Source organism: Oryza sativa, chromosome 11 (assembly GCF_034140825.1).
Source record: "Oryza sativa Japonica Group chromosome 11, ASM3414082v1".
Lineage (NCBI taxonomy): Eukaryota > Viridiplantae > Streptophyta > Magnoliopsida > Poales > Poaceae > Oryza > Oryza sativa.
Window position 1 is genome coordinate 22,291,950 of NC_089045.1, and position 23,903 is coordinate 22,315,852.

General features: G+C 41.0%; 3 protein-coding genes across 9 annotated transcripts; 1 reads left to right on the top strand and 2 right to left on the bottom strand.

Moving 5' to 3' along the window:
• The first annotated feature begins 1,883 nt into the window (after nucleotides 1-1,883).
• Nucleotides 1,884-11,162, top strand: LOC9268625 (uncharacterized). Of its 4 annotated transcripts, none has more exons than XM_015762158.3 (17): nucleotides 1,884-2,083; nucleotides 2,200-2,349; nucleotides 2,440-2,590; nucleotides 3,006-3,146; nucleotides 3,235-3,305; nucleotides 4,654-4,747; nucleotides 5,630-5,707; nucleotides 6,447-6,513; nucleotides 7,101-7,186; nucleotides 7,886-7,936; nucleotides 8,198-8,245; nucleotides 8,921-9,041; nucleotides 9,469-9,649; nucleotides 10,158-10,295; nucleotides 10,386-10,498; nucleotides 10,611-10,679; nucleotides 10,816-11,162. In XM_015762158.3, the coding sequence occupies exons 2-17, from the start codon at nucleotides 2,249-2,251 to the stop codon at nucleotides 10,899-10,901; spliced, it is 1,596 nt and encodes a 531-aa protein (XP_015617644.1). In that variant the 5' UTR covers nucleotides 1,884-2,083; nucleotides 2,200-2,248; the 3' UTR covers nucleotides 10,902-11,162. The 4 variants fall into 4 exon arrangements, with proteins under 4 accessions (XP_015617644.1, XP_066161608.1, XP_066161609.1 ...); XM_066305511.1 differs by having other exon boundaries at nucleotides 2,200-2,321; XM_066305512.1 differs by lacking the exon at nucleotides 10,611-10,679 and having other exon boundaries at nucleotides 2,200-2,321.
• Nucleotides 11,163-11,183: 21 nt separating this feature from the next.
• Nucleotides 11,184-14,205, bottom strand: LOC9271069 (uncharacterized). Of its 2 annotated transcripts, XM_015762161.3 has the most exons (9): nucleotides 13,906-14,205; nucleotides 13,702-13,761; nucleotides 13,519-13,587; nucleotides 13,302-13,394; nucleotides 12,996-13,100; nucleotides 12,829-12,906; nucleotides 12,075-12,200; nucleotides 11,705-11,798; nucleotides 11,184-11,635 (listed from the first exon to the last, which is right to left on the bottom strand). In XM_015762161.3, the coding sequence occupies exons 1-9, from the start codon at nucleotides 14,083-14,085 to the stop codon at nucleotides 11,445-11,447; spliced, it is 996 nt and encodes a 331-aa protein (XP_015617647.1). In that variant the 5' UTR covers nucleotides 14,086-14,205; the 3' UTR covers nucleotides 11,184-11,444. The 2 variants fall into 2 exon arrangements, with proteins under 2 accessions (XP_015617647.1, XP_015617649.1); XM_015762163.3 differs by lacking the exon at nucleotides 12,996-13,100.
• A 620-nt stretch (nucleotides 14,206-14,825) lies between these two features.
• LOC9266255 (uncharacterized) lies at nucleotides 14,826-18,178 on the bottom strand. Of its 3 annotated transcripts, none has more exons than XR_001541233.3 (9): nucleotides 18,056-18,178; nucleotides 17,877-17,948; nucleotides 17,674-17,748; nucleotides 17,138-17,221; nucleotides 16,312-16,381; nucleotides 16,127-16,218; nucleotides 15,498-15,564; nucleotides 15,263-15,343; nucleotides 14,826-15,174 (listed from the first exon to the last, which is right to left on the bottom strand). XR_001541233.3 is itself a non-coding variant. In XM_015760936.3 (9 exons), the coding sequence occupies exons 1-9, from the start codon at nucleotides 18,095-18,097 to the stop codon at nucleotides 15,103-15,105; spliced, it is 630 nt and encodes a 209-aa protein (XP_015616422.1). In that variant the 5' UTR covers nucleotides 18,098-18,178; the 3' UTR covers nucleotides 14,826-15,102. The 3 variants fall into 3 exon arrangements, 2 of the variants coding, with proteins under 2 accessions (XP_015616422.1, XP_015616424.1); XM_015760936.3 differs by having other exon boundaries at nucleotides 15,523-15,564; XM_015760938.3 differs by lacking the exon at nucleotides 15,498-15,564.
• Between the last annotated feature and the right edge of the window lie 5,725 nt (nucleotides 18,179-23,903).

Here is a 23,903-nt window from a genome sequence, read left to right on the forward strand (position 1 = left end):
AGTCTCGGTTCTTTTTGGAATCGGGACTATCGTGGATTTTGCCAGACCGACCAAAAATGGTTTCTTCACTAGTAAATTTTGGACAAATCTAAATGACTTATAATATAAGGAGCAGAGGGAATATGTTTTTATCTTTCATCCCTACGCTGTGCAAGTACAAGATCTATCTGTCCTTTGTTTGATATTGATGGCACGAATTATACCGTGTCAAATAAACGTGTCAAATAAAAGATACTACTACTAAACTATGCACTGTGACAAAATAAACAATAAGAAGATTGCTAATTTTCAGGTGCTGCTCCCTGGCTATCGGACTGAGCCGTCTTCTACTTGTACACCAGACATGAGAGGAAAGAAGCATCTCAAAGAGAACTCGCTTGTCTAACATCGGTCCGAAGATGATGACAGTGGCCCAGATTCAGGTATCCAAGGGTAGCTATGGTGACGATGGGGGTAAGAGAGGGTTGGGTGGAGGAATGGCTAGGGTTGCAGTGGGCGACGAAGCGGCAGTAGCGTATGCTTCTAGCATGGGAAAAAAGGGTGAGTTGCTAGCATCAGTGGCAGGAGAGCCTTGTTGGAGTGTTATGAGGTGGGAGACCATAGTGGCGTGTCGTCTAGCGACACAAATCGTCCGATTAGACCTGCAAGACGACAGAGCAGATACAACTCACCACCGCTATGTTTGGGGAGGAGGGGAAGGGATGTAAGAAGGGGAGGGGCGGAGGCCGGTCTAGCAGAACTCGGTGGCACTAGTGAGGCCGAGAGGCGGCTCGATGAGGTGAGAGAGGGGAAGGAGTGGTGATGGAGCTAATCGATCTCGACCTAGCCATTTCAATCAGACCAAGGGGAGGGAGAACATAAGGTTGCTATACAAATCTTGGCACAATCTGGACCATCCAATAGTGACTGAAATTTGTGTGTATTTTTAGGTGACTGTAGTCCCATAAAGATGATCAATTGTTTGTTTTTTTAAAAAAAATGTCACTTCTGGAAAGGGCAAGATTGCTCCATGAAGAATATACCCCTCTCATCCTAGTCTTGATCAATCTCAATCAATCACCATTTACCAAGTATACCACCATCTCCTGTTGTTGTTGCTAAGCACCTGTCGAATGAGCCCTCCACTTCATCGGAGCCGTCAAGCCCCGTTGGCTGACCCATCTCATATCTTCATCTTCCTTCTCCTTCTCTACCACCACCAACACCGTTGTTGTCTCCTCTATTTCTCAAGTCAAGAAATCTTCCCTGTCCTACCTTTTCTTCTCACTGTATGGCTTATGACTCCTAATGACTTCAAGCATCACTGTTGTCCGAGGCCGCACCACAACTGCCTCACCGTTTCACCATAGCTGCCGTCCATTGTCGGGCTTTTGTCCCAGACATTTCTCTTAAACCATCCCCTCCTCTAACTGGCGACCTATTCTATCAAGGTTGCTGGAGATTGGACCACCATTAACATCTCTTCGCTGCCATTAGAGAAAATACACGAATGAGTCTTACCGTCCATAGTCCTATTTCACCTGCCTCATCACTTATTTGAATCAGTTACGTGAATATTATTTTTGACAATTACGTGGAACTGGAAGACATACACTCTCTGTCCCATAAAAAACTCAACCCTAGAAGTGAATATGAACATATATTATCTGGAGATAGTGTATGTCCATTCAGGATTTGATTATTTTTAGACATAGGAGCATATCATATTATCATCAGTGATCATTTCATCTACACACATATTCCGGTTTAACAAATTGTTCTTTTTATTCCTTTTTAAGATAACGGGTTGCAAATCCCCAATTTTTCACAAATTCCTAATTTCAATCGTCTTCTCGATAGAATTTTTTTTCTCGAACATAGCACTACTCTGCTACTGCTCGACTGTTCCTCCATCCTCTCTCTAAACCCCAAACCCCTACCCCTCGCTGCAATGCTCCGCCGCCGCCGCGGCCCGCTCCTCCTCGCCGCCGCCGCCGCCGCCGCGGCGGGCGCCGTGGCGGCTGCGCTCCCCTCCGGAGAAGGCCGCGGCGCAGCCCCCTCCGTGCTCCACGCCGTCGCCCGCTCCTCCCGCGCCGTCTACACGGTTCGCCCCCAAATTTGAGAGACGCTAACCTCTATCTCTGTGTGTGTGTGTGTGGGTGGGTGGGTGGGTAATTCGGATGCTTCTCGTGCTCATTGCTGCGGATTTGGTTGTTCCAGATTGGCTTCGTGGTAGTGGACTACAAGTACTCGCTCCGTGGGCTGGCTCATGGGTCGGCGGATTACCGGGATAAGCTCTCCGAGGTTTGTATGGTTGCGCTGGCGGTTTGCGGATTGCACGCGTAAGCTGGTTAATGGCGATGGAAAACTGTAATTTGTTTTTTTGTTTCTCTCTCATGGATTATTAGGTAGGTAGGAATGAAGTCATTGATTTCTTCAATGTGGAAAATGAACTTGTAGGATTGTGGGAAGAAGGATTTATTTTGATACATGTGACCATGTGACCTATTGCTCCTGGCCTCCTAACACTGTTTCAGTTGGCAAAGGAAGAACGGATATGAGGAACTTTGGGGATAGGAGAAGCTGTCTCACAATTTCTTTTTTTTTTCCTGTACGGCATCAAACCAACCGTTGTTAACAGCCTTATCTATTCTAATTATGAATTCAACATCGTGGTTTGGTACCAAACAGCGTCATTGATAGCTATTGCTTCTTTTAGAACTCAACACTTTTAGTTGGACAGCTTCCTTGACATAATTTTAGTTTTTCGTTTCATTTGATATTTTACTTTAGAAGGCCATCAATCAGATATCTCAAGCTTTTCCCATGTCTTCGTATTTTGATGGAAACAAAGTTGCACAATGTGGGTGCTCTGATGCTCATTTGAATAGATTATGTTTCCAGGAGTTCCATCAGAGTTAGCATAACTTGATTAAACATGCGGCATTTCGAATGCAGTTACAAATAGCAAGAGCTCCAGATGGTTATAGATCTGTAAATCCTTAATGTTTACTTGTATATTGTAGGTTCATTTGCGTTCAGCAAAAAAGATACTCAAACTATGTGAAGCGAACAGAGGGTTTTATGTAAAGGCTGGTCAATTTGTTTCGTCAATAAGACAAGTACCAAAAGAATACTCATCAACACTCTCTTGTCTGCAAGATCAGGTTTACTAGTTAATTTCTATCTTAATGTTAGTGTACACTGTATAGCCTCATTAGTTTTTTTTTATTTAACATTTTTGTAATAATTCAGGCAACTCCATGCAACTTTCAAGATATCAAAATAGTGATAGAGCAGAAACTTGGCAAGGATTTACATAGCATGTAAGTATTAAAGGTTCATGATTTTTTAAACTTGATTGTGTTATCTGTAGTATGCAGAGCTGTGGTTATAGGCAGGTTCGGAGGATAGCGTGGACTTAACAGGGTTGTGGTCCCCCAGAAAATTTTCCTTTAGCTACTATGCAGCAGCAATTGGCACACAAGCCCATGTGTGGTAGCTAGTAGTATGCAGCATAGCAGCTGGGCCGTGTCTCAGTCCCAGTGTGGCTGATCATCCTCTCGGACCAGCTACTCAACAGTTAGGCTTAGTTCGTGAATTTTGATGGACTTGCCATATTAATTGCTCACTGCTGCTTATCTTTGTTTCTTGTGTGGTGACTGATGAGAGAGCTACACACCGTGGAAAGAAGTAACAGGATCTGTGAGAGCAATGTCCATTAAGCATGTGGCAGTTAGGCCTGATATTAGTGTGTAATAGATTCGTAGTGTATTTTTAGTACTAAATTTGGTATTTTAATAGTGTGTTAATGAATACCATTAACTTTTTGGTCCCCCATTGGTAGTTCACTCAAACTCCATCACTGGTTATAGGAAGTGAGGTTTTCTCCATTTTGTTTCTTTTAAAAAAAAATCTGTGTCATATGTCTTTATGTTGGCATTTTATGGTCTCTTAAAAGATTATCTAAGTTCAACATCAAATCTTCCTTAGGTATAGCTAAAAAAGGGTATCATAAACTTGTTCTCTACTGTATGCAGAGTGCTGAAAAGTAGAGTTTGCATGCTTTTCATTGCATAAAACTATCATATAACCTGTGATGTACCTGATGGTTACTCTGGTGTGGTTCATTGTCGTCAGAGTAGATTGTGCATGAGTTTGCTTCTTAGCTGGTTCAATCTAGACATGCCATGGGCTCTTCGGTTTACTTTTTTACCCTTTGTCAGCCTGTGATGTGTGTCCTTGATAGCTTGTGTACCATCGCAATTGGCTGCTAGGATGCTTAGCTAAGGTTGGTTGACATTAGTGCTAGTGTCATCTCCTTGCCATTTGCATTAAGCAATGGCTATATGAATGCACTGACTTTATAACACTGTTGGACCAATTTGTTCACGTTTAGCTAGTAGTGGTGGGTTGAGTTTCCCATGGTTAGCTCTAGCTGCATTCGAACTTTCATGGACCACCTGTATCAACTAAGATTAAACTTTTAGGCTGAGTGGGGGTGAATGCATGTGTTCTTGCAAGCAGGACTTACCCAGGGCTGTATATTTAAAAGTTGATAGCTCTTGTCAGCTGTACAAATAGCTCGTAATTTTATTGAAATTTTCTGTTGATTAGTTGCATAGTTTCCAAATTCAGGCAAAAAGTGTTTAAGATTTAATACTTGAGTATCAGATTCCTGGAATTTGATGAACATCCGATTGCTGCTGCATCAATTGCTCAGGTTCATCGAGGTCGGTTGAATAATAATCAGGAAGTAGCTGTGAAGGTTGGTTGCTGTGAACATGTATCTCTTACCTGTCCCATTATTGTTCTCAAAGATATTTTAGTGATTGTTTGATCCTATACTGTTATGTCTTCACCATTCAAATGAAGCAGGGTGTAATGTCCTGTGCTCTGCAATACATTTATGTAAACCATTGAAAATATGTCCAGCTTGATATCATCACACTGCATGCTCACAGTTTCAAGACAGAAGTCAGAGAGATTGCATTTATGTGAAATCCACCATCCAGAGTTATAACTTGCACAGGGACCTAACAAATTTATATCCACCATCCCAGTTCTACCTTATAGCTTTGCACATCTATCAAATTTATGGATGCTTGTCAACAGAACTTTTAATTTAAGGATGGACAACTGCCAATTTCAAACTTTAGTAATTTATCCAACTCTTTACACAAATTACAAGTTGGAGTATTCTTCTAAATTTCACAGCCAATGAGAAAGTTGGATTACCTGAAAAATTTTTTGATTATTAACTTAGGCTACAACAATTTCTAACTTTAGCTTAGCCATATGAAATGTTTATACACTAATTTTACATGGAAGCAGCTAAGCCATCCAATATCCATTGATGTGAACATGAATTTTTCATCTCAATTCTTTTGACTCAGAGCATAGCATAAACTGATCTCTTGCACCTTTTTTTTTAAAAAAAAATATAGCGATATGGTTTTATCATAATTTTGCTAGCAGAATTGTGGAAACGGACAGAAGTGAATATTTCCCCTCTCTTTACTGGAGATATCCTTTTATATTCAATTTGAAATGCCATTTCATTATTTCCCTATAATGTCTTGCTACATTGTCTTTCTTGGTGTGCATGTATATTAATCTAGAGGACCTCCATCTTAACTGTGTCATATAGGTTCAATATCCTGGGCTTGAGCGGCGCATGAAGATAGACATAATGACTATGTCTTTCTTGTCAAAATCTCTCTCTTGGGTATGTTACATGTTTCAATTTTGCGATTTCCATTGATTTGCAAAATTGTATTTTGTGCATGTAGCTCATTTTACATGAAAACTATTTTTTACCCATGTAATTTATTACTATCATCTACACAATATTCTGAAAGAAGAGCAGGTAATGAGCACAGTTCAATTATATTGTCAACTGTCAGCTTTTTTAACATCAAGATTGTTACTAAAATTCTAAAAATAAACCATTCTTGAAGCACTAGTGTCCCTGGCAAAATTTTTGTAAAAAAGAGAGTATGCAATCCTAAGCAAGCAATTGTTTTTTTTTGTTGATTAGCTTGACTCTTAACTGTTTTAAGTGGCAGTTGCCATAAATGTACAACGTAAAATTTTCATTGATTGTAAAGCTTGACATGTGCCATGATATGTTTAAGGAATGTTATCAGTGTTTTAGTTTGTGGCATCATTAATGAAAAGTTGATTTGGGGTTATTTCTTAAATCCAAAGCAAACCACTGATTTCTTATTAGCGTGATGCTACTTCTGTTTTTGACACTGTTTAGCCTTTTATGGTAGTTGCCATAATTGGATAACTTTAAAAAGTAAAGTACTTACTGACTACAATTGGTACAATAATTGACTTTTCCAGTGTGGTAAACTATTCTTATTTTCTTTTCTCATGCCTTATGTTTATTGAAGTTCAGATCTAAGAAATTAGAGTAATTTATTGGTGGAATTGAAAATTTGATGGTTTTCTATTTGCAGATTTTTCCTGATTATAGGTTTGAGAAGTTATTGACTGAGTTTGAGAGAACCATGTCAATGGAACTAGGTAAATGCATGGAAGTTTCTTTATTTCTAATAAATATTGTGTTACTTTTATGTATTATCAGTTGAAATAATTTTCTTTGATGTTCTGGTTTCATGATGTATAGAGCCATCTATTATTTTGCTCGAGCCATAGTATTGCATTCAGTAAAGCTAGTTGCTGTTGTCTTTTTTTTTTTTAATCAGTTTGCCTGCTCCTTTCAAGGAATCAAAGATCAACAGTACAGATCTCGTGTTTGTTCAAATCAATCAATACATGCTTTTTTTAAAAGAAAAGTTCAATGTACTCTATATAACACGATTGGACATAGTTATATCAGTTAAATTCATTATACGTTTTCTTTTCAATTTCTTTAAATAATTCATGATGTGTTAAAACATCAGGTGTATCTCACCCCTTTGTGCACTTCTCTGTGCATTTTACTAGCATCAAACTTTGGTTAATCTGTGTATGTGGATTTTGGACACTGAAAATATTTCCGGGCCCCTGTAGCTGATTTTAGGCACTTAAAAAGTGAGGACCCCTATAGCTGCACTGTGCACTCAATTTGTTGTTTCTATTGTATAGAACTTACAGTTGTTGTATTGCAGATTTTATCCAAGAGGCTAAGAATTCTGAGAGAACAGCTAGCTGCTTCAGGAAAAATAATGTTGTCAAAGTACCTTGCGTGTTTTGGGTATGGAGCCTGTCCAACCTTTATTCTTAGAGCATCTCCAACCAGTTGTACTTAGCTTATGAAAACAGTTATATCTAAAGCCCTTCACATGATCTAGTGCTTATTTGAGAGAGATTACAAGCTAGTACTATTTTGGCCATCATCTAGTGCTTATTTTGCACCTAGCTTATAAAACCAGTAAGCCAAGAATGTGTGCATTCAGAGAAATTTGTTCACTAGAACCCTAGTTTTCTATTGAACAACAAAGAAATTAATGTCTTGCTACATCATGCAAGAAATGAGCATCCAATGTTGAACTTCGAACAACAGCTTGATTGCATTTTGAGAAGTGTAAATTAATACTTTATAGGATTAAACAATGAACAAGCAATTGGCTACCATAAAAAAAAATGACTGCCTGAAACCAAAAGAAAATTAAAAGAATCATTTAGTTCTATCAGTTTTCCATGCTATCTATCGGTTGAACTTTTGTGATACTAAATGTTTTCCATTGGCTAAACTTTTGTGCTATTGAAGAGAAGTTTTCTATTGGATAAATTTTGTGCTACTGAAGTAAAATTTTCTTTGACAGACTTATTCAACTCATTGCTAATATTTTGGGTCATCAGTTGTTATATCACATTTTAATCTGTTGCTGCATACAGTGCTAATAATTTTGGTTTGTGTATATAACTTTGACTAAAGTTAAAGCTGTTATAGGAACTAACAAGCAAGGAGGTTTTGACAATGGAATTTTGTTCTGGCTACAAGGTAAATTGCTATTTCTTGGTGATATTTATAAAGTTTATATTGGAGCTTCATTCATCAATCAATTGGATCTCATCCATTATCGAAACATACTCTGTTAAGTGTAAACTCCATAAAGATATGGAAAAGGAAAGAGAGAAATTCTGCATAGAGAAAGGAATAGGAAGGAGGTGGAGGACATTACCTCCAGTTGCTATTGTATCTGAAAATTCTGTAATGCAAAAATAGATGGAACATATTACATCTTTCTTACTTTTGTGACAGGTTGATAACTTGAACTCCCTAAGGAAAGCAGATATCAGTCCAACAAAGGTTTCTTTTTAGTTCTTGGCACCAAACATTTGTTTATCACTTTATCCTGAATGATTTCCTGAGAAATTTTCTTGCATGAATCCATATTGTTGATTTGACAAAAATTAGAAAGGGTTTCCAAATAGACAAGCACATAAGTGTGTACCTACATAAGATTGGTACAAGTAATATGGCATGCCCAGCCCAAATAAGGTTTAATGATTTGGATTGTTCATGCATAAGACATGGAAGATCTATTGCTACACTTCTATTTATCTGGTGTCATAGTTTTTGGTCACCTTTAGCTAGGAAGTCATTCAAATGTGTAGAGAATTGTTGATATAATATTCTTGTCTTATGACTTGTAAGCATTTTAGATTTCACAATTTGAAATTGTTGCTTAACACCTTACAGACAGATCTGTGGCATGGTTAGTTTAGAAAATGCTGTGCATTTTTCACTATTTGGTCCACATATTTTTATATAACACAGATTGTACAAGTGTATTCTTGTCGGAAGTATAATTGGTACTTGTTTATGTATTACCTAAGGAGATTGCAGAATCTGAAGTTCTGAACAAAGAAGGATATTAATTTATTCTAATTTTGCTTGTTATACTTGATATTAAAATTTTATTCACTGACTAGCTAATTGATTTTTCTCTGTTTTTGGTACCTTTCTATGCTTATCATTCAGGTAGCTAAAGCATTAATTGAACTGTTTGGCGAAATGATTTTTGTACATGGTTTTGTTCATGGCGATCCTCATCCTGGAAATATATTAGTTTCTCCTCAAGGCCAAGGGAAATTTTCATTAGGTGCTCTTTTTTGCTTAAAAACATGGCATTTCCTGCATGTCTATATGCATATATTTATATTGTAGGATTAGGTCCTCATCGTTTGCCCATATTTCTTAATAAGCTAAAATGGCTTATTAGGGAACAAAAATTAATTTGTAGGTAAAACTTTTATATATGTGTTCATATCGACTTAAAAGCCATCTGAAAAAGAAACTATGTTTAAAATATCTTAAAATCAACTTCAAAATTAAGTTTGAAAAATCAAATTTTGGCTTTTGCTTTGGCTTATTAGTGCAAAGCAATGGGGCTCTAAGAATGTACGGTATGGTGAGAAGCACATGGTTTGAAGAGAGTAGACACTTAATATATTCCAGTCATTAGATTCTATTTTGTAAAGTGAGCTTTAAATTATTTTTAGTTGGTTAAGTGATCCATATTTTTGCAGTGCTGCTTGATCATGGAATTTATAAAGAATTAGACCAAAAGTTCAGATTGGACTATTGTCAGCTGTGGAAAGCGTTGATATTGTTGGATTCTCAAAAAATTCTGGAGTTAGGTGAACACTTTGGTGTTGGCAAATATGCTAAGTACTTTCCCGTAATATTCACTGGGAGGACTATCGAAAGGTACATGCTTATGACCTTTTCCCAACAAAGCCTGATGCGTACTTGTCAAAACTGTAAAAATGTGAAAAAATATTTTCAGTCATTCAGATATTATTGGATTCTTTGAAATAAGAAGAAAAGGAACAACAAAAGATGAACATGTATTCATATTCTATAGTACTTTACCCATTTATTCTTTGACTGAAAAAGCCTGCATGGACTGTGTTCTGTATCTAATAAAATTATTTGCTCATAATGCTTGCTATTTCAGACATTTTATTCTTTACATGAATACACTTGCATGGTTTTGTTCTATGATTTTATTAGAGATATATGGTCCAACAATTGACCTATGAATAAGTTCAGACATGAGAACTCTGATAAAATGATTTTTTTCCAGCATTGTAACTTGAGTTGATTCGTATCGCTAGAGCTCAATTACGTTTCATGTACTACCCTTTTACTTGTCATAATTTACTTACTGATTATATTGTCGGCATAACCCGTGCATGATTGTCATGTTCATCAGCAAATCAATTCTTGGAACACAAATGTCTATTGAAGAGAAAACGCGTTTAAAGCAGGACCTGAACTCTCTGGGAATGGATGATATATCTTCGTTTATGGAGTCCTTGCCTCCTGACTTTCTCACCATACTTCGAACAGAGTAAGCAATATTTTTGTCAGTGCATAAGCATGTTACACTGCTTTCGTCTTTACCCATTTTTGCTGCTTACACTTGTGATATTTACTTCAGTGGACTACTGAGGTCAATTTTAGGTAATCTAGGTGCACCACGCCATGTGCGACTTCTTACCTATGCAAAATGCGCTTTGTACGGCCTTGAAGAACAGCCCAAATCACAGTCAGGTGTGTTTCAGTTAACTTCATTTATCGAAAATAGTTTAGACCTTATATCTTAGCTTCAATATAAGTCTGATTCTGATATCTCCAATATCCTGAGCTGTTCTATTGCATTTAGGCTCAATCAAGCGTACATTCTTGCAAGTCAAAATAAACATTAGCTATCTTCGTCTGAGGATACTTATCGGTAATTTACAATGGTGCCACTTTACAGTCCTTTTTATCTATCCAGTTTGTATACATACTGATCTGCTAATTGACGTGAAAATTGGTTATACTCACATGTTGATCCTGAAAAATTCCTTTGTATCCTTTTTTTTCAGAATTAGCAGGGTTTTTAATGCAAATTAATGATCTTAGGCATAAGATCATGAGCAGATTCAGACGTATCCTCCAGAACACTAGCTGAGCTTTCTCTTCTGATGTTACAGACCTCTTAACTCTTAAGTAATGTTCAAGTCGACCGAACAGGACAGGAAAGAGCCCATCGATACTTAAGCATTTCTAGGGTATAGTTTTAGCTACATCAATCAAACTGTACAGCTAAAACTTAGAACCTTGGATCCTGATGCTGATGAATTGTAATCACACCTCAATTATATGTAAACACAAAATTTGGGCTCCGACTAATACTGATTTGCTATGAATGAAATCTTCAGTTTCATGACAATTTTTCGGATGACAAACAAGATGGAAGAAAGTGGTCATCATACTGTATATGCCATGCATGGTCATCTGTGTCATTAACTTATTATACTGAGTGATCCTACAAAATTTGCGACTTAGCACAAGATGCTGAGTCATGAATTTGCTTCGACCAAGCTCCAACCTTGCTTCCAAGTCATGAACTTTTTACTCTCAAGACTATGTATCCTGTTGATCTAAGAGCAAAACCTACCCAAAATCCGTAACTAACAAAGGTGTATATAAAGCATCAGGTGTCAGCAACAACTTAAACTGTTCTTGATTTCCAGGCTTTGGATATCTTCTTCCCCAGATATCTAGCAGCAACAGCGCCACCTGAGGCCAGCAGTCCAGACATCGCTTGACGTGCACTTGAGACCATTACCCGGCGCCTCAAAGCCTTGCGGACACAGGTTGCTGCTACATCTTTTGAAGAAACTGAGGCACGAGTTGGCATTTCTGGAAATTAAACAATTTATCAGAATGTGTTATAGATTCGACGGTACTAATCTCGAATGACGTTAGTACCTTCGCAATTCGATGCAAATCTTCCTTGCAATCGCCTTTGGATTGTCCATGGGAGATAAGAGAACAGTTCGTTTGTTGCAGATGCACCACAATCCTGCAAATATAGAACTCTTATCAGTTTTAGTTTATGAAGTTCCAAAAGAAAAAGATTTTCGTAGAGTACCAATAAAATATCTTATAAGTTTCAAAGGAGATAAATATACCACATTTGCGAGAACACGCCAATACGATAAACATTACGAGAAAAGTTTAAACATCTTGGTGGGCCACCAATGATGCATTTGTGATAGTAAGAAAGCATCTCAGTGAGAGGCTAAACATTTAACACTGTTTCAACAAACTGTATGCATGAGCAAAAGGAAACACAGGCCTGATGGAAAGCCTTCTGTTGTCCATAAGATGATGTCTTCAGTAGTCCTTCAGCAATGTACTCTTGTATCAGGGTTCTGTACATCGATTGAAATGATGGGAAACTACCCTCAACAATTTTCTTGACCTGATTCACAGCAGAGTATAATTGGCACCAATTCATAAGTTCCATTGTCATGGGAAAAAAAAAACAGCATGAAGAATAACAACCATATATTGATCTTTCAACCATACAGCAGACTAACAACAGCAATAGACACTATAAATAATCTTCCAACAGAAACACAGTCAATTTGCTTGTCAGTCCTTCCCACAAAACCCAGCAAACAGCAGTAACTCACTAATGTGCTCAATACAGCCAAATTGTACATCTTTTTTTATATGCCATAGGTGCATGTATGTGCAGGATGACATACTAAACATATCACATAAATCACACTTTTTTTTAGATAATGACATGCATCACACTTAGAATGAATTACACGAACTACTGTGTACCATGCATCCCATGCTTTTTTTATAAGAAGCGTCCCATGTAATATTTGATTTTTTTTGTGGTCCACTTCTTTTTTAAAAAAAAAAAATAACACGCCATTTCATTTTTCAAGGTGTATAGTAGAGTTGGCTTTCAGACATCCATATTGACAGCGTCACTATTGTGAGGAAGGAATGTTATTTCTGATGTTAATTGAGCTGAAATAAATTACAGGAAAATATTTAAGAATAACAACGTAGTATACATCTTATCAATTTACCTTGTTTTTGTCTTCGGCGAAGAGCATTCTTAAATCACCCATATATGATAGGCTGCAAATTTGGGCGTACAGGTCATACTGCACAAAAGGAATAAAAAGGGAAGGTGAAAACAAGCATAGAACCATATCATGGTTGTAACAACAATGCTGATACAGTGACACTAAACCTCAGTGAATTCTGCTGGCAAAAGGAGTAGAGAAGCTGATGTTGCCATTTTCAGATTAATTGTGTTAATCTTCCTTATATCCCAATTATCAACAAGAACATGAACCTACATGAATACAAAAGACAAATACTAGCTCTGATGTCAAATCTGCACTACCAGGCATATACATGCACTAAAATTAAAACAGGGGTTGAACTAAACATGAATGGTGATACACCCTGGATCAGGAACCACTACAGTGGCAAAACAAGATTATCAGTGCTCGCATCTTCCTTCCCACAGATATCAACAAGAGGGCATACATACAGGTTTCTGTAGCCGGCCACTGAGGTAGAACCGGTCCCAGGTCAAGACATCCATGGCCAGGTCCTTCATCCTCACCACCCCGTACTTTATCCTCTGCATCCACATAGCTACAATTTTGTCACTCAGAACTAAATGCACATACATGAAGACAAGTAAACCACAATGCACACAAAGCATCAGGCTACAAAATTCAGGAGGCTTCATTGCAAATGCTAACCTTGTCCCTCCACTCAACAAATGGATTGAAGTACACCCCAACGCCGATGTTATCCGCAAGTCGAGTAATCTGAACTTCCACAAGGCACAAGCAACAACCAATCAATCACACAGTCAGAGGAGCAATCAACCGGGGTAACCAAGTAAAAGGAGTGTGAATTTGGGGTGGGAAATGGGAGCTTACAGCGCCGGGGCCGAGGCGAGCCATCCATCCGGAGTAGTGATCAGGGTTCCTCTCCAAATTCTGCACCAATTAACCAACCAAGAAACCATCCAAGAACCAAGATCGCATCAAAGAGTATCAAACCAAGAAGGGGACCAATTGGATGGAATAATCTGGAAGAGTAGAACAGGAGAGGGGGGGGGGGGGCTCAGTCACCCACCCTACCTCGGAGTGCCACTGGAGCGGGTCGGGGACGCCGAGGATGTAGTCGACCATGGAGGACGCTTCGGGGCGGGCGTGGAGGAGCGTGGAGCCGTACGCGCAGCAGAAGTCCACCGGCGGGAGGAGCTCGCCGAGCGGGCCGGCCAGCGCCGCCGCCCTCGCCGCCTCCTCCGCCGGCCTCATTCGGTGGATCGCGCGGGCGGCAGCTTCGGGGAGTGGAGGAGCTGAAGAGATGGCCGGAGGAGCGACGCGAGATGGTCGCCGGCGGCGGCTGCCTCCGCTTCGCCGTGTGCGTGTCACGGCGGAGAAGAAGAAGAAGAAGACGAAACGGAGATTGTCACCGAAGAAGAAGAAGAAGAAGAAGACGAAACGGAGACGAAACCGGATGGTCACCTCTTTGCGGGCCCAAACCAAGTTGGGCCGAGACGGGATTTCACCCACATGTGGTCCCAAATTACGTTGGGCCGTAAAGGGATTGTCACCGAGGTGCAGGCCCATATTATGTTGGTCTGGAACGGTAGTGTAATCTACATGTGGGCCCATATAAAGTTGGGCTGGGCCCATATAAATGAACTGTTTCACGTGGAATTTGCAGAATTTTGGAAGCTGGAGAGTACTTCCTGTATTGTCACACTCAGATCGTATACAATAAGATCAGACTGTAATTTTGTAGGTAGGGGTGGTAATGGGTTAGGCCATGCATGGGTTCTTTCACAACTCTAGCCCTTAAATATTTTTAGGCCAAAAATTAATAAAAATCGAACCCAGCCCATTTTATACCCAGGCATCAAGGTAATGGTTGCAAAATGTTCACTGCAAACAGTTCAATTCACACATTGCAAACATGACACAAGTCTTTCTCGATTTAACATTTAAATTGCGAATTCTTTGGCAACATCCTCGTTTTCCATTAAGGTATCGACTGAACGCTTCACAATGACAGTGTATATATTCAGTAAAGGTGTAAGTACAATGATAAAAATCTCATCAAAACAGTAGACAGAGGAACTGAAGTGTTCTTGAACGCCATGCGTCTTCGTGTGTCAGGTTCTGAAATCCTTCAAAAGCTTTTGAGCTACAAAAATGACTATGAGATACCAGTATACCACCATGTCCCTGACATATTTTCACCGATAGGTAGTATCTCTTTGGGAGCAGTAATAAATGTGATGAATGAACAGAGCACCAAATATTGCTAGGCTACAATGCATCCTGGATTAATTTGTTTGCAAGATCCTTCGAGATCCCCATTACACTGTCACTAGAACCAACCTACATGAAAAGGAGACCAAGTTTGCATTAGTTTAAAATGCCGTGTATATATAAGACTTGTGAAAAATAAGGTGAGATAGACACTAACCACTGCTTCAACAAATGGTAATGTCAATGGATGTTCAAGCAACAGGCCACCTGCGACCCTAAATACTACCCCCTCATCGATCTGTTGACATTCAAACGGGTAGAGAGAGCAGGTCAGTGGCATAAAAACATTTGCAATTTTTTAAAGATTGGATCCTATGATGATAGTATTCTAACTGGCACTGTTGCTACAATTATAAATGTTAGATTTAGCAAATAATCAATTAATATATTACATAGAGTGGAATAAACGAGGCCAACCAGGTTTTCAATGACCTCATCTGGTATATCATGGAAGTACACCTGCAAAATGACGACAAAAGGCAACCTTAACTAAATTTTCCATGATATACATACACAATCCAGTTACTTTTTGACTGGCAGAAATTAAATATTATCTACTGAATTTTCCCATAATTGTCCTAAATACTAACATTAGAGAACAAACTAAATTGTTGCTTTGCAGTAATAGAATTTGAATGACATCATCTTTTAATAGTTCCTCCTGAACACACGATAAGAAACTCAAAGAGACAAACTTTTTATTGTTGATTTAATATAACAAAAAGATGACCAAGAACCGTAGTAGCTATATCTAGCTAGATGCACACAACAAAGCTTGCCACACAAACAAGTCTGAAAACTACAATTGTCATTAGTCACTGGATGGTGAAAATATCCTTTGGTGTTTTTACACATTTGCAGAGCTTGGGTGAATTATGTTCTGTCAAAGATGTTGATCAATAGCCTTTGGGCGCACATATCAATGGGATCACCCGCATTGCCAAATCTGACTTGAATACAAACAGCTTCTATCAAAGGAATTTTCTCATCAAATAAGTGCTGAACTACAAAAGTAAATTACCTCAGCTTTGTCTAGGCTTCCAAGCCTCTTCCCAGTTGTCAGATTAGTTACGACTACAGACCCCACGGTTGCGACATGGCTGCCAGAATAACCTGGAGAAAGTAAAAGTTCAAGTAATAAATAATACAATAAAATATTGGAGAACAAGAATATAAGATGCATGTTGCCTCGACATGTGGGCACACCTTTCAGGAATTGGCGTGCTTCTTCCTTCGTGGTTGGCTTTTCTCTGATAATCCCTTCATGGACGACCACCTCAAGGTCAACTTCAGTTCAGTATGACAGTAATGCGAATGACAACATTCTAGTAAATAACAACCTCATCTTTTCGCTTATGCTTATGCTTATCAACCAAAATTTGAATTTCCAACCTCAAATTTGGAGTTGATTTTAGGGTTTTTTTCATCAAAGTTTATTTTTCAGCCTTTGCTTTTAGATCGTAAGAACATGTATATAAAAGTTTTATTCACAAATTATTTTTTGTTTGCAAATATGACGTTTGGCTTATTCCCCGGATAATGCAAATGATGGGGGTCCTAAAGCAGATATGTTCAACCACATGCCCATGAACTCTAGAACGAAGAGAACATGCCGAACAAAAAGTTGAAACAGGAATGACTTGCGCTATGCATCATTACCAAACTTATGGTTCACACAGGACATCATTCTTAAATAAGCGAATGTATTGATCTATTCAGCATTGACAATGCACATCTCAGGAATTTAAAATTTCATATTCAGGATTGATTCCAATTGACTAATTTATCTGTATGACATTTGGATTTGGTGATATCGAAAAGGCCTATCTACACAAATGTGTAATAACAAAAACATGGCACCAAAATAGTCATACTTAAATTGATGTACAATCCATGGAACTCCTAGCTAAGAAAAAAACATCAAAGGAGAACTGAAATTGAGGCATGGTCAAATTTCAAACATAGTATTTTGTGATTAATAAAGCATCCAAGTTCCACGTAAAATAGCATAGCAAAGGAAATCAAGGCATACTATGTCAGAAGTGATCAGGAGTGTTGGCCTGTCGCCTTCTTTCTGGTAATCAGAAATATTCAATCTGGACATGATAGCATCAGCCTGAAAGATGTCAAAGTGGTCAGTTTTTGTTACAAGGGGAAAAAATTGACAACATAGAAACAGCATCACAATGCAGGAGATCAACACGAAGTCATGGTATGCTCTTTCTTCTAGGACCAATTCAGCAGCAATAGAAACAACCAGAGATGAACCAGTGCCTTCCATTCTTTAATTTAGAGTTACAATTCAAGTCCATAACTAAATCGAAACCTACTCGGTCAAGTCCGATCCAAATGTCCCATTGAAGCTGCCAAGGTTTCATTTCTCAGAAATTCAAGCACTTGGTACAGACCAAATATCACCATAAATACCATCTAATATTATGCACAAGTAATATTAATACATGGCACTCGGCGACGCATTTGCTACTGTAGCGATGGGAATGGGACGCCAATGCTGAAGCTGTAAAAACTTCCAAAGAAATGGGGGGAAAAAGAGAGAAAAGGCCGCACCTTGGCCTCCGCAAGGATCGTCACTAGCTCGTCGGGGTTCTCCCTCCTGATGCTCTTCTCGTCGATATCTGCAGTCTGAAACCACAGAATCAGTTCATCCCCCAAGAGACAGTCCCGAAAGCAAGAAATCCCCACCAAAAAAGGGGGGCGAAAATGCAGAACGGGAGTGGGCAAGAGGCAAGAGAAAAGCGGCGCAAACCCACCATGACTTCGAATTCGAGCCCCATCTCGGCGAGTATATGCTTCCTGGCCACCGACGATGACCCCAGGATCAGCTGCGACGAAGCCACAGCAAAAGTAGCAAGAACGGATTGATTAGACTCGCTCGGTCGCTCCTCAAACAAGAAGAGATTAATCGGCGGAGCTGCTCCCGGGAGCAAACCTTGAAGGGCTGGGAGCTCGCGGGGATGGAGGCCGCGGCCATCGATCAGTCACTGGCGCCGCGATGAGCCAAGCCTCTGCGTCGACGGCGGCGAGGGGAGGAGAGGAGATGTGTGGGAGAGGTGGAGGAGATTCGGAGGAGAGGAGATGCTTGGATGGGTCGGAATCAGCCGGGCCACCGGCCCAATTAGCCCATCTGCGAAAACCATTTCAAGTGCTTGTTTATTTCTCGGATTAATAAAAAAAGGGACTACCTATACATTTGTCGACAAATTTTTCCCCAAAAATTTGACAGATGTAATTATAGTACAATCGTAGTGTAATTACACTGTAACTTATATGTAATTACACTGTAACTTACATGTAACTACAGTGTAACTTATATGTAAGTTTCACATAATTTTGAATCGTTGGATTTATTACAAGATTTGTTTTGGTGAGGAAGAAAACAAATCATAGCACACACATATGTGAAAGAATTTGTTCCCACGACCTCCATTTTACCGAAATAACATGTAACGGAGAGATTTTTGAAAGTTACATACAAGTTACACTATAGTTACAGTGTAACTACATGCAAGTTACAGTGTAATTACACTACGATTGTACTGTAATTACATCTGTCAAATTTTGGGGGAAAAATTTGTCGACAAATATATAGCAAAATCGATAAAAAAAATTAATTGACAATAAGAAATGGAAAAGTTATACTCCCTCCATTTTTTTACTCCTCCGTTTCACGTTACAAGTAGTTTGACTTTTTTCCTATTCAAGTTTGGCCAATCTAATAGAAAAATTTAGCAATATTTAAAACGCCAAACTAGTTTCATAAAATCTAACATTGAATATATTTTGATGATACGTTTGTTGTGTGTTGGAAATACTAATATATTTTTCTATAAACTTAGTCAAACTTAATTAGAAAAAAAAGTCAAACGACTTAAAATATGAAACGGAGGAAGCAATATATTATGCCATTCGTTTTGATTATTTGTCTTAGTAAAAAGATTTATATAAATGCTATTTCTTCCGTTTCATATTATTAGACTTTCTAGCATTGCCCACGTGTTTGTGTGTATATATATATATATATATATATATATATATATATATATATATATATATATATATGCAATGCTAGAAAGTCTTATAACTTGAAACGGAGGTAGTATATATTTTTATTATGACTTGTTTTATCATTACTCTAACATTAAATTATACGTTTACATATTTATGAAAAAAAATTAAATAAGATAAATAGTCAAGCGTTATAAAAAAAATTAGAGGTAGTACAGTTTTAAGAGGAAAATCCCATTTGCTTTGTATGAAAAAAAAATAGTCCTTACTAACAACAAGGAATTACTCTATCCACTTCCAAATACATGTCACCAACCACTGTTTATATTTAAACTTTGATAAGTTAATTTTTTTTCAAAAAAATATAAATATAGAAAAAACAATAGTTTTCAAAGTAAATACTCTCTCAGTTCCATGATATAAGGCACGGTTAAACTTGGCACGGTCTCAAAAACTAATCTTTGTCTTATACTTTATCATATATTATAAGTCTGCGGTAGAAAAATTATAACCATATGAAAGTAAATTCAAATGTCAATTCAATGATATATTTTTAGCAAATAAAATTTAATTTATATTATAATAAGCGTTGGTCAAATGTTTGGGAGGCTGTCCTCGATTACCCTGTTGTGGTCGGCGAGCTCTAGGCAGACCTTTTCCTGCGACCGGCGCATCAGCTATTCAGCTCGGCCATCTCGGTGATGTTCAGCGGCGAGGAGGAGGACGACGACGCGGAGGAGGCGGCGTTCAACGTACGTCGGTGCTCATCACCATGGCTCTTCTAGAACATTCTTGATTGATTTCATTTGTGTTCTTGGATTTCTTGTTTGGATTAGATTCGTCGGGAAGAATTGGAGAAGGTGATCCAAAGGCAGTGGGAGGGTGACGAGATCGCGATGGCGCTAGAGGAGCAGACACGGGAGCTAAGCAAGTCGTGCTCCCACGGCGGCGACGGCTCGGGTTCTGAGTGGGAAATCAAGCTGTCCAGCCTCACCGGCAAGAGGTCGTCCTTCTCCAACCTCACCAGCACGGAAGGAGAAGGGATGAGTGGGGCAGAGAGAATGAACAGGAAGAGGAGGAGCACAGCGAGAAGGTGAGAAGGTACCAGAAGGTGATGGTGCAGGTCAGTGAGGAGTCAGTGATCGTGATCCCCGCGTCGCACCCGGCGACGATTGTCGCAGGCGAGGGCAGGACCGCGTGCTTGCCTCGCCTCGCCGGCCGGCCCGCACGAGGGGGACGGGGAGGCCAGCGAGCTCGCGCTGTCTCGAGCCCGCGCGCCACCACCTTGGGGAAGCTAAGACCCCCCAGGAGCCGTCATCGCCGGCCGCACCACCATGGGCGCCAGCCCTAGCACCGGCATCCCTATGCCCATGCAAGAGCAGAGAGCGAGAGGAAGGAAGGAAGGAGAGAAACAGAGAAAGAGAAGAGGGGAAAGAGAGTAGGTGGTGACGTGGACATAATGATGGGTCCAAGTGGGTCTCACGCAGACTCAGCCACTATGTTGGATAAAACCAGAGTCAAAACCTCTGAAGGGCCTAAAGTGAACGGTTTTGTAAGTTAACGGATGTCATATATCTAGTTTTGTAGTTGAGGAATGATTTTGTAACTCGATGACAAGTTGAGGGACCTTCGGTGTACTTTTTCTCTATTGTAGGATCGAGATGTCGACTAGAGGGGGAGGGCTGAATAGGCGATTTAAAAACTAAATAACACCTAATCAAATCTAACCTAAGTTGCTAGGCTTGGTGAGGGTGAACTCTAACTAAGCAACTAAGTTATGTTTTGCAAACCTAGGATGATAGTGGCTCAATTATATCTCTAGGAAAGTAAATCACACTCCTATGTCAATGTTTTGCAATCCTAGGGTGATATGATCTCAAGTATGTCTCTAGAAATATAAATTGCACAAATGTAAATGCGACAATCAAATGAGACAATGAGACAAGAGATTTTTCACCGAGGTTCGGAAACTCGCCGGTTTCCTACTCCCCGTTGAGGCGAGCCCAACTCCACCGCTCAACCACGAAGCCACCGCACGCCCCCTTCGTCAAGGGGTGGGCAAGACGGGAGCCGGCCCACGGAGAGGACTACCCAAGTCTCGATCACTCGGGGTAGTTCTTCCTTCACTCCGAAGGTGGTGAACTCCAAACCACTCACAAACCGGCGCCGGGCCTCCTCCACAATCTTCACGGAGAGGTCACCGAGCAACTCCTCTACAAGCCGTCTAGGAGGCGGCAACCTCCAAGAGTAACAAGCAATGACTCGGTGTGGAGATGATCAAGTGCCACACTAGCTCTACAATGGAAGCAAATGCACTTGACTCTTGGCTAAACAACCCTCTAACACACTAGATGGATGAACACAAAGCTCAAGTGAGTGTGAGAGAGGTGCAAGGAGTATATGCAATTGAATTGGGTGCCAAGAGAACCCCCTTGCTGCTGGTGGGGGAGTATATTTATACTCCCACCCACCAAAACTAGCCGTTGGGGGCGAAATCCCCCAACTCTGTGCTCTGCCGGTCTGACCGGAGGTATGTAGCCGGTCAGACCGTGCTACTCTGCAACGGCTAGAAAACTAGTCGTTGTAGCCCTGTCAGAGGACCCCATCGGCCTGGCCGGTCAGACCGGCATGGGGTGGCCGGTCAGACCGGCCTCGGCTCGGTCAGACCGCCATCGGCTCGGTCTGACCGAATACGGCTTCGTCGGCTCTGTATCGGCCATCCCGAGCAGCACCATCTCGGCCTCCAGGGGGCCAGTCTGACCGCGCAAGTGCCGCCGGTCAGACCGGCCTTATGCTCCGGTCAGACCGCCTTCTTGCGGCCGGTCAGACCGGCCAGGGCACGCCGGTCAGACCGCCACTATGTGGCCGGTCTGACCGCCCCTGGTCAGGCCGAACCCAGTGAATTTGCAAGTGAATGTGTGTGTGATAAAAAAGAGAGCACAAATGAAAATGCAATGACCTAATGTGGCAATTATAATCATCTTTTTGCTAGGTCATTACCCCTCTTAATAGTACGGCGAAACTAAAAATAAACTAGCAAATTTGATCGCCCTACACCTCGATCAATTCTAAATTAAAGCGCTAGTTTTACCGTCTTCTTTCCCTTTGCTTTGCGCCGTCAATTTTAATCCATCGATAATCATCCATGCGCACATATGACGTGGACCTAACTTAAAATGTATAGCTCAAAGACAACGGTTAGTCCACAATTAGCGCTTGTCATTAATTACCAAAATTAACACCGGGGGCTTAGATGCTTCACCTATCCAAGTGGACTTATTCCACCTAGGAATAAATTCACTTTGGGTCCCTCTATTTGTCGCCCAGTCCGATTTTCGTCCCTTGGTCGCAAAACCGGGTACAACGGGTCTTCCAACTTACGAAACCGTTTAAGTAAGGTCTCTCGGCAGTATTGTGTTCGGTTTTGGCTAAAGTGGCGCATACGTGGCTCTTTTTGATTAGGTCTTTGTCCAACGTGTCATTGACGTGGTGCTTGCGTGGCATTTAGATCAGCAAAAAATAATAAAACTTGTGGGCCCCACGTGTCAGTTGCACACACAAATAATAAAAAATGGTGGGCCCATGTGGACCTACGTGCCATCATCACTGCTCTCTTCTCTCTATCCTCTCTTCCCCCTCCTCTTGCTCTCCGACGGAGTGGGCGGCGACTGAAGCGGGCTACGAACGGGGTGGAGCGGCCGATGACCAGAGTGAAGTAACTCGAGTCGGCCGCACTGTTGAGTAGCTGGAGTGCTTCATGTGCGCACACTGGCTTCAATGTCGTTGTCGTCGCCATCGAATCGTCTGCTCCTGCGCTCGCGTCTCCTCTCCCGCCCGGCTCCGTCGCTCCTCTCCCCGGCAAGGTCGATGGCCGCGACGACATAGATCCGCTCGCCTCGCTCCGGCCTGCTCGAGCGGTCACCGGCGAGTGCGATAGATGTGCGCGGTGCGGTTGGTGTGTGAGGTCCGCGTGGTGAGCCGTCTGCCACGAGCGACGACGACGCCGTCAGCAGCAGCACGATTGACGCCGACGAGGAGGCCTCGGCCTCACCATTCGAGCTGGACGTGGTGAGTGACGTGGTTGAAGACGACGGTCCGCTCCGCTCCGCCGGCCTACTCCGGTCGTCGCCACTCCGCCCCTCTGCTTTGCCCCACTCCACCTCTTTGCTCCGTCCGCCGCCGCTCTGCCCCGCCTGTCACCCACTCCGGCTGCCGCTCCACCGCTGTCGCCCACTTCGGCCACTACCCACCCCGCTCCGCCGGTTGGAGAGTGAGAAGAGGGAGAGAGAGGGGGGGATAGAGAGTAGAGGATAGTGAGGACGACGTGTGGGTCCACATGGGCCCAATATTATTTATAAATTGTGTGTGCAACTGACTTGTGGGCCCCACAGGTTTTGTTATTTTTTGCGGATCTAATTGCCACGTAAGCGCCACGACAATGACACGTTGGACAACCTAGTCAACATGAGCCATGTAGGCGCCACCTTAGACAAAACCAAGCACAATACTGCCTAGGGCCCTTATTTAAACGGTTTCATAGGTTGAAGGGAAAAAAAAATCGTCGTACTCGATTTTGCGATGGAGGGACAAAATTCAAATTCGGACGGGGTGACAAATAGAGGGACCCAAAGTGAACTGATAGGGGCTTCCCATGTCGGTGAGCCACACGGCCCAAGTAGGCCCAGGCTGTGAAGTATCCTCTTCCCCAACCTCTCTGAAGACGGGGGGCGATGGCGGCTGATATATCCATCCCCTCTCCTCCTCATCCCTTT

What these genes read in the sequence shown, in the direction of transcription:
- LOC9268625 (XM_066305511.1), top strand. Translation starts at nt 1,931, where the DNA reads ATGCTCCGCCGCCGCCGCGGCCCGCTCCTCCTCGCCGCCGCCGCCGCC. An exon ending in CCTCCCGCGCCGTCTACACG is followed by an intron (nt 2,084 to 2,199) that starts GTTCGCCCCCAA and finishes TGGTTGTTCCAG; the next exon opens with ATTGGCTTCGTGGTAGTGGA. An exon ending in CAGATATCAGTCCAACAAAG is followed by an intron (nt 8,246 to 8,920) that starts GTTTCTTTTTAG and finishes CTTATCATTCAG; the next exon opens with GTAGCTAAAGCATTAATTGA.
- LOC9271069 (XM_015762161.3), bottom strand. Translation starts at nt 14,085, where the DNA reads ATGAGGCCGGCGGAGGAGGCGGCGAGGGCGGCGGCGCTGGCCGGCCCG. An exon ending in CGCTCCAGTGGCACTCCGAG is followed by an intron (nt 13,762 to 13,905) that starts GTAGGGTGGGTG and finishes TAATTGGTGCAG; the next exon opens with AATTTGGAGAGGAACCCTGA. An exon ending in TTGTTGAGTGGAGGGACAAG is followed by an intron (nt 13,395 to 13,518) that starts GTTAGCATTTGC and finishes ATGTGGATGCAG; the next exon opens with AGGATAAAGTACGGGGTGGT.
- LOC9266255 (XM_015760936.3), bottom strand. Translation starts at nt 18,097, where the DNA reads ATGGCCGCGGCCTCCATCCCCGCGAGCTCCCAGCCCTTCAAG. An exon ending in TCCTGATCACTTCTGACATA is followed by an intron (nt 16,382 to 17,137) that starts GTATGCCTTGAT and finishes GTTGACCTTGAG; the next exon opens with GTGGTCGTCCATGAAGGGAT. An exon ending in AGCACGCCAATTCCTGAAAG is followed by an intron (nt 16,219 to 16,311) that starts GTGTGCCCACAT and finishes TACTTTCTCCAG; the next exon opens with GTTATTCTGGCAGCCATGTC.